This window comes from Lithohypha guttulata (assembly GCF_036872675.1).
Source record: "Lithohypha guttulata strain CCFEE 5908 chromosome Unknown scaffold_3, whole genome shotgun sequence".
In the NCBI taxonomy this organism is placed as follows: domain Eukaryota; kingdom Fungi; phylum Ascomycota; class Eurotiomycetes; order Chaetothyriales; family Trichomeriaceae; genus Lithohypha; species Lithohypha guttulata.
The window spans coordinates 3590625-3608632 of record NW_027042752.1 but is presented as its reverse complement, the minus strand read 5'-3'; the positions used below and the strand labels follow the sequence as shown (position 1 = coordinate 3608632).

The 18008-nt window shown below is 49.1% G+C and overlaps 9 protein-coding genes across 9 annotated transcripts; 4 read left to right on the top strand and 5 right to left on the bottom strand.

Annotated features, from left to right (window-relative positions):
• Nucleotides 1-427: 427 nt before the first annotated feature.
• Nucleotides 428-1798, top strand: LTR64_005107 (uncharacterized protein; the record flags this gene model as incomplete). The annotated part of the gene is made up of 2 exons (XM_064899449.1): nt 428-472; nt 575-1798. 2 exons carry the CDS (start codon nt 428-430, stop codon nt 1796-1798), a joined length of 1269 nt encoding a protein of 422 aa, XP_064755406.1.
• An 893-nt stretch (nt 1799-2691) lies between these two features.
• On the top strand, nt 2692-3976 carry LTR64_005106 (uncharacterized protein; the record flags this gene model as incomplete). Its single annotated transcript, XM_064899448.1, has 2 exons — nt 2692-3558; nt 3644-3976. The coding sequence occupies 2 exons, from the start codon at nt 2692-2694 to the stop codon at nt 3974-3976; spliced, it is 1200 nt and encodes a 399-aa protein (XP_064755405.1).
• A 706-nt stretch (nt 3977-4682) lies between these two features.
• On the bottom strand, nt 4683-6248 carry LAP4 (vacuolar aminopeptidase 1; the record flags this gene model as incomplete). Its single annotated transcript, XM_064899447.1, has 1 exon — nt 4683-6248. The coding sequence occupies one exon, from the start codon at nt 6246-6248 to the stop codon at nt 4683-4685; it is 1566 nt and encodes a 521-aa protein (XP_064755404.1).
• A 479-nt stretch (nt 6249-6727) lies between these two features.
• Nucleotides 6728-7283, top strand: ubc7 (ubiquitin conjugating enzyme Ubc7/UbcP3; the record flags this gene model as incomplete). Its single annotated transcript, XM_064899446.1, has 2 exons — nt 6728-6956; nt 7030-7283. The coding sequence occupies 2 exons, from the start codon at nt 6728-6730 to the stop codon at nt 7281-7283; spliced, it is 483 nt and encodes a 160-aa protein (XP_064755403.1).
• A 92-nt stretch (nt 7284-7375) lies between these two features.
• Nucleotides 7376-8635, bottom strand: SPO11 (endodeoxyribonuclease; the record flags this gene model as incomplete). Its single annotated transcript, XM_064899445.1, has 2 exons — nt 7376-7828; nt 7907-8635. 2 exons carry the CDS (start codon nt 8633-8635, stop codon nt 7376-7378), a joined length of 1182 nt encoding a protein of 393 aa, XP_064755402.1.
• A 298-nt stretch (nt 8636-8933) lies between these two features.
• LTR64_005102 (uncharacterized protein) lies at nt 8934-9694 on the bottom strand (the record flags this gene model as incomplete). Its single annotated transcript, XM_064899444.1, has 2 exons — nt 8934-9222; nt 9303-9694. The coding sequence occupies 2 exons, from the start codon at nt 9692-9694 to the stop codon at nt 8934-8936; spliced, it is 681 nt and encodes a 226-aa protein (XP_064755401.1).
• Nucleotides 9695-11505: 1811 nt separating this feature from the next.
• LTR64_005101 (uncharacterized protein) lies at nt 11506-13482 on the top strand (the record flags this gene model as incomplete). The annotated part of the gene is made up of 1 exon (XM_064899443.1): nt 11506-13482. The coding sequence occupies one exon, from the start codon at nt 11506-11508 to the stop codon at nt 13480-13482; it is 1977 nt and encodes a 658-aa protein (XP_064755400.1).
• A 971-nt stretch (nt 13483-14453) lies between these two features.
• QNS1 (glutamine-dependent NAD(+) synthetase) lies at nt 14454-16718 on the bottom strand (the record flags this gene model as incomplete). Its single annotated transcript, XM_064899442.1, has 1 exon — nt 14454-16718. One exon carries the CDS (start codon nt 16716-16718, stop codon nt 14454-14456), a length of 2265 nt encoding a protein of 754 aa, XP_064755399.1.
• A 644-nt stretch (nt 16719-17362) lies between these two features.
• Nucleotides 17363-17569, bottom strand: LTR64_005099 (uncharacterized protein; the record flags this gene model as incomplete). Its single annotated transcript, XM_064899441.1, has 1 exon — nt 17363-17569. The coding sequence occupies one exon, from the start codon at nt 17567-17569 to the stop codon at nt 17363-17365; it is 207 nt and encodes a 68-aa protein (XP_064755398.1).
• Between the last annotated feature and the right edge of the window lie 439 nt (nt 17570-18008).

Genomic DNA, 18008 nt, shown 5'->3' with positions numbered 1-18008 from the left:
AGAATACTGCTTCTTTTTCGGGCTTTTCGAGCTGTGATACGAGGCACTGCAAGAAGGAAATTCGAGTTTTGTTGCTCACCAGCATTCCGTTCAAAGTGTAAGTATCGTTCGATCTGATCATGATCTGTAGCACATGACCTTTGAAGTAGAAGTGTCCTACCAGCAGCACTTCTACTAACAGATTTTCACCTTATTATTGACTGCTCGACCTTGTTTTACTTCAATTGAAGTGCTCGATTGTGCTCGTCGGACACACTGGACTGGAGGTTCACACATACATCTTCGCCAAACGATTCTACACCATCAAAATGGCGACGCTCTCATTGACCTTCTGCCGGACCCCTACGGTTTCTTGAGGCTTTTTGTCTTGTGTCGACACTGGCACTTCGCAAAAACCAACCAATACACTGAGGTGCAATCTGCAAGCATGGACGATTCTATTAACCTTGTGACAGCACAAATCACGTTTCTAGTGAGTATGTCCTGTCTGTGGAGTGATTGCTAACATGTCGAGAAGTCCTCCCACTTAGTGGTTGTCCACATCCCTATCGAGTTCTATCACTTCTTCGTACAGCCACTCTTCTGCATACTATTCAATCTCGGATATGAGGAGGACGCCACCAATATACCTTGGACCGATCGACACCACTTTCTCAACCTGAGCATTACTCCTGTGGGCTGCTCGCTAATGTGTTCCAAACCCTTGATTGACAAGTACCTGGCGCCCTTGATCGATCAATTCAACGCCCTTCTTAGCAACTCGACGGCAAAAGCTAATGGTGTTGAGATCAGTACTGAAGAGTACGTTGTTGTTCAGGTCGAAGGTGAAGGTCTCGATGCAGACCAGAGAGTGCTTGAGTTGACTGGACCTTTGGCCATGGCCGGAATCTCTATCTTCTTCATCACAACATACTTCAGTGACTACATCCTGGTACCAGTCAAAGCAAGGCATACTGTAGTGACCACGTTACAGCAGCGAGGCTTTGTTTTCTCCCCACAAGCAGAAGCATATGTATCTCAGCTGTCGCCGATATTGCATCATCACAGCCCAGGAGGCCTCCAAGGAAGACCACGAACTAGTTCATCTTCAGACTCTGATGTGAGCCGTCCACCATCGAGCTCGAGCCCTGCACCAACCACTCCACCTGCCAAGGATATCCCAGAACTCCAGATACGGACTTTCACGAAGCTGATAAAGAATGGCATAAGTCCTCTTGTCGATCCGAAGCTGCGGCTGGTCAATTGTGCCGGTAACAGGAACTCGAGTTTAGCTGAAGCACAAGAGCTGAAAGAGCATCTCATGCAGGTTCTTCTTGCCGCGAATTTCCTTTCATGTAAGAAAAGCAGCAAAGACTGCAAGCATAGAGTCAATCATACAACACCAGGATTGTTGATTTCAGATCTCGATAACAACGAATCTCATGACATCTCTGCATCGTTTCTGTCCGTGACTCTTTCCAATGAACCAATTAGCATCCTGATGGAAGACCGACTTTTACCACATTTCGGCTCCACACTTCTTGCCTCGAAATCTCAGGAGGATGTCCTTGTTCCGATCACACTGGATCTACGAAGCTTAGGATGGCAAGCGACTGGTATCGTAGGTGGTGTCGCAGGAAGACTAACACAGCGCACTGTTTCGCATGAGCTTGGTGAAGTATCAGATGATACTGACGCCATTGAAATCAGCTTCTTGTCTTCTGCAAAGGCGGGTAGCGTGATAGTACATGCAACGCAGCTGGAACGTGCCCTGAAAGCGCTCAAGATAGGTATGGAGGAAGTGCAAGCACGAAATTGAACAAAGGAGAGAGGACATACCTGGAAATTCATCCAAAGCATTATTCATGCTTGGGACTACAGTACTATACGAGCGAAAAGTTTTCACGATTGCTATTGAACTAAATTAGGATTTTAATATGCAAGTTTCATTGCATGCTTGAAGTTGAGGTCAACTTCTTGCCAGTGGCACGGTACCACAATATGCAACGTTATCGAGATGGTGTGAGCAATGAGGAAGGCGACGGTCACCCTGCTCTCCTCGCTGACTTGGCGATTGCCTGTTAATTGCGAGCAGAAATCCTCCAAGCGAATGGTTACGTTCTCAAGTGTGGTTTCGGCCTTTCAGATACCCCGTACCAGTTGCTGAAAGTAGCCAGTACCTGGGATGTTACATACTATGTAGCCGGCAATATTGCTACTTGTAGAGATATCAATAAATTGGGAACAACAATTCAAGCTCTTTCTCAATTCTGTATTTTGAGCGCCATTGACAATCATAGTCTGATTGGAGATACTATCATACTACATCGTCGTGATGTTGAGTTTATCGACAACGAGTGACGTCGGATAACTGCTCAAGGATGTGATTGATGGAGAATGGCGATGGCGGCTGAGCTCCCTGGTGCCGAACGTGCTTCTCTGCTAATTCAATCATGAACCGGCTCATTGTCGCAACAAAGGAAGGTGGAAACACTTCTAACCCAATGTCAACATGATATCGAAGACGGCACACGTGGGAGTTAGCGACAAAGGAGTCATCTGAACAACAATGAATGGTTCGACCATGACCGAATACCCAATTTCGTGATATACCCAGGAGGCATTGGGACTGACTGTTCGTTGTGCTAACTTCTATTCGCGTGAACTGAATTAGCATTTTCTGCAGCTTTCTTGCATAACACTGAAATCGACATGAATTTCTCGAGACTGATCTCTCTTGCACTATGCGCGGCAGCAGCGTCCGCTAGCAGGCTCTTCGTCTCCTCCTACGCAGGAAACGTCACATCTCTAGCCCTCACCGAGAAGGACGGCGCATACTCTCTGACTCCCACCTACAACGCAACTGAGTGCGGCACATCTCCTTCATGGCTCACTCTCGACGCCACCAACGGTCTTCTATTCTGCGTCAACGAGGGCATGGCCACTTCAAATGGCTCCCTTAGCTCCTTCAGAGTCAACCAAGACGGCTCACTATCTCACGTCCAAAACCTCACAACTCTCGCCGGCCCAGTCCACGCCACACTATACGGCAACCCGTCAGGCAGACGAGGTATTGTCCTCGCCCACTACGGCAGCGCGATCAGCACCTACACACTCAAGGCTGCCGGTCCAGGCGACGCAGGCGTCGACTTCAGCTCTTCCCAAACCTTCACCGCCAGCCCAGGTCCAGTCGCCGACCGACAGAACGCTCCTCATCCTCACCAAGCCATCCTCGACCCAACAGGAAAATACATGCTCGTCCCTGATCTAGGCACCGACCAGATCCGAGTCTTCTCCTATAACAGCGACAACCTTGCTCTGAACCCGCTCGACTCCCTTGTCACCGACCCAGGCGCCGGTCCTCGCCACGCCGCCTTCTGGACACCAAATGGTGTTTCGTGCGAAAACTGCACGACCTTCTTGTATGTCGTTAATGAGATCAGTGGAACTGTTGCCTCGTATAAAGTCAGCTATCGCGAGAACAATGCCGGTTTACGGTTCGAGCTCAAGGACACCCAGAACGCCCTGGGTCATCTCGTCAGTCCTCAACGCAATGCGCCTAGCGAGATTAGTGTTTCGGTAAGTTTTGACATTCTCCAGTCTCCTTTCCCATTCATTATCCTATACCGTGTATATTATACTAACACTTGTTGTGATTTTCTAGCCCGACAACCGCTTCCTCCTCATCGGCAACCGCAACGACACAACTTTCAACCCTCCAAACAAAGACAAATCAGCAACGATCAAGTCAGACAGTATCTCGACCTTCGCCCTCAATGGCGACGGCAGCTTGATGTTTGTCCAGGCTGCGCCGGCTTATGGTAGCTACCCTCGACATTTCAGCACTAACAAGGCTGGAAACTTGATTGCTGTGGGGCTACAGAAGAGTAGTGAGGTTGTGGTGTTCAGTAGAGATGTGGTTACAGGATTGATTGTTAAGCCTGTTGCTATGGCTAGGATTGAGGGAGAGGTGTCGTCGGTTGTTTGGAATGAGTAGGCAGTAGTTAGGTTGAACAGCATAGATATTTTATGATGCTATGTTAAGACTGAGAAGGCAGTAAATTTGAATTCTGCATTGCTTCCACTACGTGTGATAAAACTGCCAAAATTACATGTGAGCTATTCTCATGGCTCAACGAACCTCAACATGCAATTCCTTTCCTCATCCTTGAACAACGCGTCTCGTGCGCGTGCTTCACGAATCCGCCTTCTTCGTTCGCCTGCTCGCATCGCACCTGCAGTCCCGCACTTTGTATTGCCCATGGCTTGCTTCCGAGTCTCTTAACAACGGCATGGTGCTCTGCGGTTCCTTTTTCAGGTCGCGGTCTCTTGACGCGAAACCATTCCCAACCACAGCGTTTAGCGGAGACGATTTCCCAGTCTCGCATTCTCTCCTGCTCTTCGAACAATTCCCCCATTTGTGCATTGGAGGCATCCATAGATATAGAATCTGCTTGAATGTCCACGATCCACGTCTTAGGTATTTGCCGACAGGGCGGGTCGGATGTAACCTGGAATTCGAGCTCTTTTTCAGACGTCTGGAACACAGATGGTTCAGAGTTCACAAAAGGAGAGGGCCCCAACATGTTGTGAGGAGAATTAGCGGGTGTCCGAGATCGATCCATGGTTACACAACAGCCAAGCTAGTACGATAATCAGCCAACGTAGGAGCAAAAGACAAAGGTGCTCGAGGACTAGGGCAGCTATTCGAACTCTTTATCAACCTCCTCGTAATAGTCAAAGAAGCCTTTGTACAACTTGACACCAAGACCGGGATCCAGACTACCTGTGGTAGCACGAATACTGTGCATGCTCAGCTGCGGGATACCACAGTCGATGGCTCTGCAACCTAGCGCGCTGCTCGTCATTGGACCGATCGTGCCACCAGACCTGCTGTCATTTCGAATCTGGAAGACCTGGAGAATACTGCCGCATTTCTCAGCGACTCGTTTCAGAAGAGCTGTCGATACACTGTCGGTAGTCATGTTGCCATTAGGATCTGCCGAGACAGCAATTCCGACGTTAAGTCTAGGCGAATGATTTTCCAGATAGGCATTCAAGAAGTTTGGATTGACAGCATGAATGACGTCGCTACTGACCAGAAAGCTGTTTGCCAAAACCTGGCCTTTCAGGTTAGGTCCGAGGGTCTCGTGGTTGGTCGCCTCTACGATGCGAGATATTGTGCTATCCATGAAATTGCTTCGAGCACCTTGTCGCAGATAGCTTCCAATCTCCTCGTCATCGAAGCAACCAACCATCTTGATAATACCAGTCGACTCATTGTTTTCTGAAGCTATTAAAGCCTCGACGGCTGCAAAGCAGCACAGCTTGTCGTCTATTCTTCCTGCGAAGATGAATTCGTGGTCTAGACCACCTAGTTGAGCAGGCATAATGTCAAAAAGCTCAAGCTCCCAACTGACAATGTCTGAGTAGTCTTGAATTCCTATGCTCTTGCATATGGTATCAACCAGCTTGGGTGGCTGTGTAGCTGCGAATGTACCTGGTTTGATCTTACTTTCTGTACCCAAACTCTTCGACTGTTCTGGGTACAAATCTGAATTGTCGATGCCTATTATGGGGACCATTTGCGTCTCTTTATTGAAAGGACCCACAGCAGCAGCACCAAAATGAGGAGCGAGGGTAGGTATTCGCGCGATGGGCCAGCCTAAGTTGACGAGCTTCGTTTCGACCTTGCCAGAGGATGTCTTGATCAGAACACGACCACCTATCCCGAGATCACGATCCCACCATGTAGTATTCATACCACCAGCATATGGAGCAACACCAAGCTGAATGTAGCCGGCCTTGTTCGGCACCTTGCTTACTGGCTTCAGCTTAGCAGTCAAAGCATCGACATGACCTGCGACGATCGCGACACCGTTGCCTGGCTTGTACTCCTTGCCTACGTTGAAGGCGATGAACGAAGAGTCATTGCGCTTAGTGTAGTATTTTCCACCTGGTTTGATGTCCCACAGGCTTCGTTCACTGAGATACTTGTAGCCGTGCTTCTCGAGCCTCTTCGTCAAGGCATCTACTGCATGGAAGATTGTCGGGTTATCGGTCATAAAATTGACATATGGGAGGGTATATAGTGATGGATCGAATTCTTTCTTGATTGGTTTCTGATCTTCAAAACGTGGAAACGATGAGCTCGAGGATGAGTACGAGAAGTGAGTGGTGTTCAAGCGATCGTAGCCACGAGCTACACGGTAAGGCAGCTCAGTGTCTGGAGTAGAGCGGAAGAAGCCAGAAGATGTTTTGCGAACCATGTTGTCGGCGTAGACGAAGCACATTGACAGTGAGCTCGAAAGAAGGCACTTGCGATGATACAGGAAGCAGGAAGGAAAGAGCGATGGACGCGTCTGGTGACGCAGATCATGCGCGACTCGTGTCTCCTGCATGCACGATTCGGGAAGGAGGCTGCATTAGAGCTGTTCTTATCTCCACAAAGTCCGATGGTCTGGTTTGGAGACGTCCGAATGGTGACACTCGTCACCTCTTGAGAGTGACAAGGTGGATTCTAGTTTGCGAAAGTGCCTGCATGCCTCGATTAGACTTCCTACATGTGATTGCCGAATCACGATCTTTGGTCCTTTGCTACTTCCAGCCGGTATTGTTGTAGTCGGGAAACATTTATCGATTATTTGGCAACGACAGGTTTAAGTTGTCTACCCGCATTGTTCTGCACAACTCGACAGCTCTAGCCTCGGTACCTATCCTCTTCTTGCCGCCAAAGACATCCTACACAATGGCAGCCACGTCAGTCGCCTCGAAGAGACTGTTCAGTGAATACAAAGCTCTTCTCACCTCACCACCAGACGGCATAACCGCGGGTCCGGTCACCGAGGATGACATGTTCGTGTGGGAAGCGCTCATTCAAGGTCCAGAAGGCACACCATATGAAGGAGGCATCTTTCCAGCAGAACTGAAGTTCCCAAAGGATTATCCACTCAATCCGCCGAAGATGAAGTTCCTCGGTGAGCTTTATCATCCTAATGGCAAGTCTGGCTCTCTTGATGAGTAACAAGAATTACTGACGGGGTGTGGTAGTCTATGCGAACGGTGAGGTCTGTATCAGTATCTTACATCCACCTGGTGACGACCCGAACCACTACGAAAGTGCAGCAGAGCGATGGAGTCCGATACAGAGTGTGGAAAAGATTCTGATATCGGTCATGAGCATGCTTGCTGAGCCAAACGACGAGAGTCCTGCAAACGTGGAAGCTGCGAAGATGTGGAGAGAAAGAAGGCTTGACTTTAACAAGAGAGTAAGAGAAAGTGTGAGGAGGAGTCTAGGACTGTGAATCAAGAAAAAGACCTGACGGAAGAAAACACATTGAATTACACGAGTCAACTGAACAATGAGCCTTGGACGATCCCAAGCATACCCACCCTGTCAGGCTACGGTCACTGCCTTCTCGAGCCATCCACAGAGGCCTCCATCGATTTTGGACAGTGCTTGAATCTCCATCTTCTTCCCAAGCATCAACATCATTTGCAGCATGCGTTTCGTGCTAGCGGTCTGAGCGCTGGCATCTCGAACATGAATCCTGCTTAGCATACCCTTGGCGCGATTTCGATCTCTGGAAGTGAGAGCTACTGCCTCGTTCATTACCTGAGGGTTGCCGAGGAACTCACATACATCGACGCCTAGCCACTTCACCTCCGGCAAGTTGTAGATGGCCTCTTGTGCTAGAGCATCTGACCCGGACTTGTAGCATCGGAGGATCTCAAGGCCATCTGGGTCGCCGTCGAAGAGACCGAAGATTGGAATTGGTGAAAGCAGGGCAGAAATATTGAGAACATGACGCAAGAAGCTGCGTGTCTGAAGGTCGGGATAGCCTTTCGCCTGCAGAAGGTCAGATGTTTCAGCAGCAGACGAGATCTTGGGTCGAATCAGGAAGAGGGGAGTAATAGATGAACTTACAGTAACCAGCATCCCGACGCCGAGAGCACACGCCTGATCGAAATTGCTCTCGACCAAGGTCTTGAACGAAGCTTCTTTCTCAACCACCAGAATCCAATTCAAATGCCTCACATCCTCACCAGTAATTTCGTCAAAGTTCATCGGCACGCTCTGCACTCTCTCCTCCACACACAGCCCACAAACCAACCCCTTTGGACTAGCAGTAACCATCAAGTCCTTCCTCGTCACACCACAAGTAAAAGCAATATCGTCGATCCACCTATCTACTACCTCCTGCTTCCCGAACAACTCCGGCTGATGGTAATAGATATCTCGTTTTGTCACAACTACGCCACTCAAGATCGCACTCCGGATCTCACCCAGGATGGCCAACAAGTAAGCAAAGCGCTCTGCTTCTTTCGCAGTATCACCTGGCCAGGAGTACCTGACCTGTCGACTGCGGATCTTTGTACTGGATTCATCGTCACCACTACTACCAGCGTTCAGCTCGGCTCCACTGCGGTCGTGTCTTTTCGCTCTGCTTTTGCTTCTTGTTATACGCATGAGATGCACCGCGACCTCGCCGAAGGGTGGTCGTTCGACTTCGAGTCCAGCAATAATGTTGTCGAAGGTGGTTTCGATGAAATTGAGGACCTTGAGGTTTGCTGCTGAGGGAATATACACGGAGCTACTAGAAATTAGTGTTGGCGAGCCAACATCGAGCATGTCTGCATCAGGATCTTCGTCCATTGCGGAGGCTTGAGTCTGTTTATCGTAGCCTGTGAACTGATTCCACAGCCAAGACGTCTGTATTGCAGCAAAGTCTGAGACACTTATGAGAGGAAGAAGAGTTAAAGAGTACTACGTGTTATCGGAAGGCGATTTTTCGGTTAGGAAAGTCTTAGGTCGCACTTACCTCGCAATGTGAATCGTTACTTCCAATCGTGCACGCTTTGCATGCATTTCCGGCATCTAAAGAACAGAACAGCAATTCTTATGTAGAATTGATTCAACTATTTACTGGTTCCGTTGCACGCTTCCCCTGGAATTACACACAGTAACTCTTCCCAGTGTAGTCCACGTAACATTGTGGAATCTTCGGGGCCGGGTTGAGATTGACGCACTCGCAGTACCATTCACATACCTGCAGAGGCTTTTGACCCTGGGTTGCCTCTCTCTGTAGTTTGCCTTTGCTATTACAGAAATATCCATGAGTCTTCTGACACAGAGTGGTCTTCTCCCGATCCATCATGCAAACCATGGCATAATTGTTGCCGAAATACAATGCCACGTCGGAATTGGCGGGAATGGCCAAATCTCTTTTCCAGCCCTTGCCCCTGCGCAATAGCTCTTTCCCGTGTAGTCTACAGCGCAGACTGGTAGTTTCGGAGCCGGGTTGATGTTAATGCACTCGCACATTCGCTCGCAAACTCTGGCTTTCTCTTGGCCTGCGCTTGAATCCCGCTTGAGACTTCCACGAGCGTCACAGTAATAGCCGTAGGTTCCCTGGCAAGTGACAGTGAAGACCTTGTCGCGAAAGCAGACCAAGGCGAAGTCGTTACCAACTAGTGCGATGTCGGAATCGGAGGGGATGGCCAGATCTCTTCGAGCGTTCTTGTTTCCCGAAGTGCAGTAGCTCTTGCCCGTATAGTCTACAGCGCAGATTGGGAGCATTTTTGGAGCTGGATTGAGGTTAATGCATTCACAGAACTCTTCGCAGATGGGCAGTGAGTCCTTGTTCCTGCTTGAGTCTCTTTTCAGTTTTACACGACTGTCGCAGTAGTATCCGTAGGTGCCCTGGCAAGACATGGTACAGCCTTTATCGTCGATGCAGACCATGGCATAGTCGTTACCGGGATATAACCCTATCTCCGGGCCTGAGGAGATGTGGCAACTACTCGGGATAGAGGCTTCCGCTGAAATCTCGTTCTGAGGAGCCTGTAAAACTGTTAGCCATTGCGCTTGGAGATAACATCTGCCCTCCACCTACAACTTCATTGTCGACGACTTGAATTTCTTTCGAAGTGGCAGGATCATTTGACAAGTCAATGTTGCTTTTCGACTGAAGTGGAGAGGCAATTGCTAGGCCTGTGATGGTGACACATCAGTTTGCGTTTCGGAAGAAGCAGTGCCACTCATCACTCACTGAGAAGACCTAGCATAGCAAGAGGAACGAATCCGAAGTCGTGCATGGTGCCTGGGTAGCAGACAGTGGATTCTGATGAGAATGGTTCTCGCAAGGAGTTCGGGGTTGTGAAGGCAGTCAATTGAGATGGACGGCTTCAGTGAAGATCCGAGATTTGTTGAGACTTGCACCTTTGCCTGTGACGGACAGTTAATTTCTACCAAACGCCTGACCAGCCGGACGCGGTCATGATTGAGCCACCTCGTTCTTTCACCCCATAGAATGTATCAGCCAGCTGAGTGTAAACCTCAACGCCGTCTCGGATTCTTTTTCGAAACATGTGCCACATGCTGCAGATACATATTGGCACCTTTTCCACATGACAATGAACACTAAATTGAGCTCCAGGCATTAAGTCAATGTCGTAAGTGTCTCGTGAATTCTGGCGATAAATACAGTTATTCCATATTCACCTACCATTGATTCTCGAGTGGTGATATTAACTCGGGGCTACCTCTTGTTTGTGTCCATCGTGTACGAAACCTGCCTAGCGGAGGTCAACATAACAAGGTACAAAGTCTGCGTTGGTGTGTAGCATCGGACACTTCTATAGGCCTCAGAGCTTTACGCCCTTCAAACATTAGAACAGCATTGGGCTGGGAAAGTAGGGAGGGCCGCCAAAATTAGGTGGATGGTACTCGAGTAAAAGGAAGTGAGTATTGAATGTTCGCTCATAATACATCCTGGATTTCACAGTCTTACTTGTATTGCAGTCGTCTATTCGGACGGAAAGCGCGAGAGTGCCGGATGAATTTCGACCAGACATATCGTTACACATCTGTAGAATCAAAGAATCACTGCTGGAGCAGGAAGGTGCTGCATGAATGAGAAAAGCTCTTTGCATTGTCTTACTAATGGGGCAGGGGCGGAACCGAGGCACAGACGGTGGAACTTGTTCGATTGAGCGTGTCAAGGCCGGGCAAGACGTGTTTCAGATCGACACGGTGGACTGAACTACACAGCACTCACATCCGAGTGCACACGGGATTGTGCAAGTTGTGAATCATAAAACACGTTTCGGTCGAGGTTTGCAGCGAAGCTGGAAGTTTCGACCCAAGCAAAAAGAGCGGCAAGTGCGAGCGGAATGATGTAATTTTCTGTTCTTAGCTCGGAAGCTAAGTGACCTTGATTGCCGATCAGCCAATAGGAATGACCTCACGGCAAAACGGCACCGAATTGATTCAAAATGCGATCAAGTCTTTGTGAGGGATGACATCTTTTCTGCACTGCACGGAGGAACCGTTGCTATCTCCTGCGCAAACTCTTTTTTGTTCAGGTCGGGGCCGACAACATGAATAGAGTGTCGTCAGTCCTGGTTGCAATATATCTGCATCAATCCTACATTCCCTGAGATCAACTACGTCTTAATCATTTCCGAAGAACCTCACGACTGCGATTGTGCGACTAGGTGGACGAAGCCTACAATCTCGCCATCATGTCTCAGGCACGGCCTCTGTCACCTGTCACTGACAGAACGAGTACAGCAGCGTCATTATCGACCACTTCGACAGGCAACACACTGGGTGGAAACGATCGACCTGTAGCTTCCCCAGAACGAGCTGCGCAAAAGCAGAACGCCGATCCAGAGAAGCAACAACACGCACAACAACAACATCATGTGAAAGAGAAGGTTCCACATTGGCGTCTGGTCTGGTCACAAACGCTGCTTACCGATGCAGTAATCAATCACAAATACAAGGGCAACGGTACCGAGGAAGACCCCTATGTCGTCGAATTCATTCCCAACGACCCTCGCAATCCTATGGAATTTGGCCAGGTCAAGAAGTGGTTCATTGTCATGACTATGGCGGTCGCGACTCTTGCTGTCGCCTTCGTTTCCTCTGCATATTCCGGCGCAACGAGACAGGTCATACAAGAGTTTGGCATATCTCAAGAGGTGTCTGTCCTTGGTATCTCGTTGTTTGTCCTGGGTTTTGCAATTGGACCTCTTTTGTGGGCGCCGCTATCTGAGATTTATGGACGACAGATTCTGTTCGCTGGAACTTATATGATGCTTACAATATTCAATGCTGCCGCGGCGGGTGTTAAGACCCCCTATGGTCTGATCATCTTGCGCTTCTTGGCCGGCACTTTTGGCTCCTCTCCACTTACCAATGCAGGTGGCGTGATTGCTGACCTAATGGCTGCCAATCAGCGAGGTATCGGCATGAGTATCTTTGCAGCTGCTCCCTTCTTAGGTCCTGTCATTGGACCTATTGTTGGAGGTTTTGTAGGAGAGACGATCGGCTGGCGATGGGTGGAAGGTGTCATGGCCATTTTCACTGGAGTTTTGTGGATCTTCGGCACACTCGTCATCCCCGAGACCTATTCTCCCGTCATCCTACGACGCCGCGCTGAGAAGCTGAGCAAAATGACTGGCAAGAAATACATCTCCGTCTTGGAGAAGAGACAAGGCAAGACCACTCCTAAAGCTGCTTTCAAGAAGGCTCTGACTCGACCTTGGGCTCTTCTGTTCCTCGAACCTATTGTCCTCTTGATCAGCATCTATATGGCCATCATCTACGGAATTCTTTATATGCTCTTCGGTGCTTTCCCCATTGTGTTTCAACAAACTCGCGGATGGAGCCAGGGCATTGGTGGCTTGGCTTTCCTCGGTGTCGCCGTTGGTATGCTCATCGGCGTTGCTTACGCCATCTGGGACAACTCTCGCTATGTCAAAGTTGAAGATGAACACGATGGAGAAGCACCACCAGAAGCCCGACTTCCACCTGCCATCGTTGGCTCCGTGGCTCTACCTATTGGTTTGTTCGTCTTTGCTTGGACAAACTATCCAAGTATTCACTGGATCGTCTGTATATTAGGTACAGTGCCCTTCGGCTTTGGCATGGTATTGTTGTTCTTAGCATTGATGAATTACCTGATCGACAGCTATACGATATACGCCGCCTCTGTACTGGCCGCAAATTCTGTCCTCAGGTCTCTCTTTGGCGCCGCTTTTCCACTCTTCACAGCCGATATGTATAGCAGTCTTGGTATTCATTGGGCTTCAACTATCCCTGCCTTCCTCGCGTTGGCATGCACACCATTCCCTTACCTCTTCTACAAGTACGGTGAGCCAATCAGGCTAAAATGCAAGTATGCCGCTCAAGCACACAAGATCATGTCCGACATGCGAGCGCAACAGAAGGAGCTCAACGAAGAGGAAGAGGAGGAAACTGGACAAGACGAGGAAGTCAACGAAGAGAAGAACGAGCAAGGCGACCGTGTCGACATGTCGAGGATCGATACTCACGAGAGCCGGACTGATGCACCAGTGACAGCTGCGACCACGAGGACAAGAAGTAGACCTCAGCTCAGCAGAACCGGTACTCGAGCTAGTCGAGCTGAGACACGAGCCAAGAGAGAGGAGTTTGGAAGAGTGTACTCGTACGCGAGCCACCATCATTTCTAGACGAACCCGCCTTGAATCGTCTACCGTGGTTCTATGTGTGACAAAATTGTACGAAAATCGTTTTGGGGAATTGTGAGCGTTCAAGCGATGGCATGAGTTTTTAGATTCGAGACCAATAATTTAACCAATAATGATATGATAAGCTGCATCCAATTTTGGGACCTTCGTTCTCTTTGTCGCTACGTGTTTTGGACCCAGTCAGTATTTCTACAAAACTCAAATGGTATACTCTAATCGCTTTCGTGGTGAACTGGCTAGTTTGGAGAACATATGTTGCTACAGTATACCTAACTACAAGGACACAGTCTGCAGTGAGACAGAAGGCACAGTGCAGCTAGCCTGACCTCAATCCCGACCTCAAGTCAATATCTATCTCTGGATTCATTTGGCACTTTGTCATTTCTGGGTAGTACCATAATGTCGTTCTTATGGTGTTTGATTCTCGGCCAGCGCGACTCAGCGAATATCTTCGCGTTTCTCCACTGAAGACATCATGGTTCCGGGACCACTTCGTATATTTGCTTGATGTCGTGGCCAGTGATGGGGTCCGGCCAGGGATTTCAGCCAGTGCAGCAGATGGAATGATTGCTCTCAAGCGATCTTCGGACCCGATTTGGCGTGGCTATGCCCGTGGCCGCAGGATGTTGATCGGGTGGAGGGAGGCTGGAACGCCATGAGTATCTTCTAGTGCTTCTGTTTCTTGCTGAGCCCATCTTAGTTATCAGGTCTGAAAGGCTGCTCCAGGACGCCACAATGGTGTGTCGTGCAGACCTGTTACTGTCCATTTGATGAGGATCAACAGGATTTATACGATTTGGGTAGAGAAGGAAGTTCACCCTAGATTGTAGTTGACAACTTGACAATGCTTTGACAAGAGGTGGCTTGCTCAGTCCGGTTGTTCTACTCTGAAGCACGTCTCGCTACGATTCTCAGCAGATTTTGAATCTTTCTTCTTATCTGGTCAAGCATGTCTATCTCGTCTTCTTCTCCTCTAGCTCTTTTACGTGCCGATCGATCTTCCCAGCAGCCCAACCAGTCCAGACACTCGGGTACAAAAACGGTCGCAGATCGAATCGATTATCCTCAGGTGAGTATTCTTCCAAATGCAGGCCAGGTGGTAGAATTGTAGCTTTATGTCTGTTGATCTGAAAGAAGTGAAAGAATCGCAGCACCTTATCTCGAATTTCTCGAGGCGATAGTCCACGAGGATTGATGAGGTGACTTGCATCCGCACTCTCTGGAGTAGAGCCGACAGTTTGCTGACCGACTGCATCGACGCCTTTACCTTCTTTACCCTCTGCCATACTTTTCTGGTCTTCCGGTACAGGTTTACCCCAGCTGTACAGAAGTCGCTCGTACATGCCCCATGGACCAAGTTTGTACACTTTTCTTAGTCGACCAAAGACAGACAGCTCGGCGTAGGTCATGCCCATATCTGCTTCGTCAGACTGTACGTAACTCTCCGTGATTGGTTCAAGCTCAGCTGTTGGTGTTGCGTCGAGGAACTCGTCGAGTACGGGCAGGTCAAAAGCCTTGCTAGCATACGCAATGAAGGACTTTAGATCCGTCTTGGAAATACCACCAATTGGGTTGATATCAGCAGAACTGCAGTCGTACTTCGTCAGATACCCTCTCAATTGCTCGTCGACGTTTGCTGATCCTAGTACAAGCAGAGCTCCACCACCAGGACGCTGTCGCACTGTTGGCAATAGCTGTGCCCATAGATATGCTATGACCATCCTCAGACGAGCTTGAATGTTCTGGAGCGCCAAGTTCTCGGCAGGTGAGCCACCGTGAAGTCTAAATCTTGGGGTAAAGGATGTAACCGTTGTGAAGAGTGCTGTCAGCGCGTCCACTACCGTGTCAATATTCAGATCCGTATGGTAAGCACCAATGTCTTTCGCTAGCCTCTTTGCTCTTGAGCGAGTCTCGGAGGAGGAGTTGACACTGCCCATGAAGCATGTGTGAAAAAGAGCACCGCATATTTCTTGGGGTGAGGACGGTAGCCAACTGTCTGGTTTTGCACATAGCTTGCGACAATCGGCGATCACTTGACTTTTGGTGGCCGGATGGATCGTGGTGCTATGAACTGCTTGGTGGACAAGTCGGCACATGCTGAAGACTATGACCGAAGTTGCGCAGCTGTCAATGCCACCTGACAGAGGTATGAAGAAGCCAGCCACACCAACTCGACGAAGGTAGTCCCACAGCCACAGAGCTGGACAAAGAGCAATTTCTTCAGGTGGAGAGTGAGCTTGAATTGATATGGGTTCAGATGGGCTCAGATCGACTGGCGAGGGGCCAGACTTTGGTTCAGAGAGAGCGACATCAGCTTCGATTCGTGGGTAAGGTTGTTGGTTTTGGGCCTGTATACCTCGAGATGGTGCAAATCGAGCTGAGCGTACTTCTTCAATGTCGATGGTCGCAGTAATGACCTCGACATCATGCAAGCTGAACTGAGAGCCCTGAGCAACACATTTCCCGTTCACGATGATCATGCTGCATCCGTCATAATAGAGCCGGTCTCCGTCACAACCTTTCTGGTTAGAGTATAGATAGACACCTTTGCTCAATCTTGTAGCTTCAGTCATCAACGTCAATCTCGTCATAATCTTTCTTATCTCAAAGTGACTACCGCTGCTGTTAGTGAAAATCTCACAACCGTCAAGACCTTGGTGGATGTGAGGGGCATTGCTGGTGAAGAGCTCCTCACATGTCTCAGCTGCGAAAGCCGTGTCCAACGTGCTGATAATGGCATCACCAAATGGTACCACTCTCTGACCAGTAATGTTCCTGACCGTCTCTTCCAGATAGTAGTCCTCCAGATACCTCTCTTTACTCCAAGGTGTGAAATATCGCATCTCTCGGTAATTGCCATCATTAGCCAAGAATTGCTTAGGTCGGATCAATAATATCTTTTTGTTGTAGAATATGACTCGACAGTTGTACCGTACGTTGCGATGCCGTACAGGCATGCCAACATCGCAAACAATGTCCTGACATATGGGGTCCTCGATAATCTGAGCCATCATTTCCCAGCTGTGAAGGAAGGTATCACCTTCGAGAAAGTGGTCGAGACAGCCATAACCAGTAATCTCGAGCTCGGGACCTACACGGAGAGTGGCACCAGCAGACTTTGCTCTCTTAATAGATTCAATTATGCGAGCTTTATTTCCTGAGAAGTCCATTGCCCATTGGTTGAGCGAACACGTCGCTAATGTCATGAGACGACCCATGCTGGATAGTCGCCGATGCGGTGAAAGGTGAGTAGAGATCGACAATTTAAAGCCGACAACAGATATCTTTCTGCATCTAGTGCTTCCACTTCCGACTCAAGAAAATCACGAGTTAGTGTTCGGATTCAGAAGATCAAACTAGTAGCTTGAATATGCAGGAACGGTGAGCTTGATAAGCTATTGACGCAACTGTTCTATGGAAAATTAGGCTTTCTAGAATGTTACCACAAACAATGGAAGAGAGGAGCTCGAAAACTCGGTACGGTTGTGCAGAAGCAACCCATTTAGCCTAGCTCCGCAAGCTCAACAATGTCGACTCGACTTCACTGAAAAGCTAATCTGATATCTTCTCTGGCATTGTACGACGATACTGTGTCTCCATTCGTGCATTAGGGTTGTTGGAACGCGTCGATTTGGCAAACAACTCGAGGTATGGTCATTGATTGGAACAAGCAAGCATCACAGCCTCACCTTGTAAGTTATACAACGTCGACTCTCAAACTACTGCTACAATAAAGAAATGAAGTAATTCTACATGGATGATGCGGGTGGTTGGAATCGAGCTCTGGGTCTCGTCTTTTTCCGTATCTTGTCTATTTTTTCTTTAATCTCTTTCTTCGAACCTCGCGATGCCACTGGCGGGCTCAGTCATCGAGAGACAGCTTCTCCAAGGCTGCCTCCTCGATCCAGCTCTCATCCCAGTCGCTATCGTCATCAGGTTCTGTCGAGTAGGCGTCCAGGCTGTCCTCCTCGTTGTTCTCTTCTTTCTCACCGCCAGCCTTCTCACACTCTTTCTCTTCGTTCACGGTCACTTTTCCTGTCTCCTCCTCAATCTTTTCTTCGTTCGGCATTGTCTCCTTTGCAGTATTGTCTGTGCCTTCAGCTGATGCAGCAGCTCTTCGCGGCCGCTGCAGTTGCGGGGTGCAGTAGTGCTACCAAAACACCGCAGGTTCGCGCGGTGATGTTGGATGCTGCGCTTGCTGCGCTTGCTGCGCTTGCTGCGCCCAATAACTTGGCCTACCTGCGAAGCTGTCAATGTTCTGGCGACAAGCATATCATGGCTTTGCGCATGCTGGCAAGGGGCAAGGTCGGGCGACATTGGTTAGTGAAGGCCTTGATCCTGGTGATAGGCGTCGCTACAACGTTTGGTTAGCAAGCCCGACGGCAAGTCGCATAAGTTTCTGCCACTAAAATGGTGGACGCGGACAGCGTGGCAACAACCTTAGAGTGAATCCACGGACCGTTCCGGAGCGTCTGACTTTGATCTACACAGCCATGCAGGCAGCACTC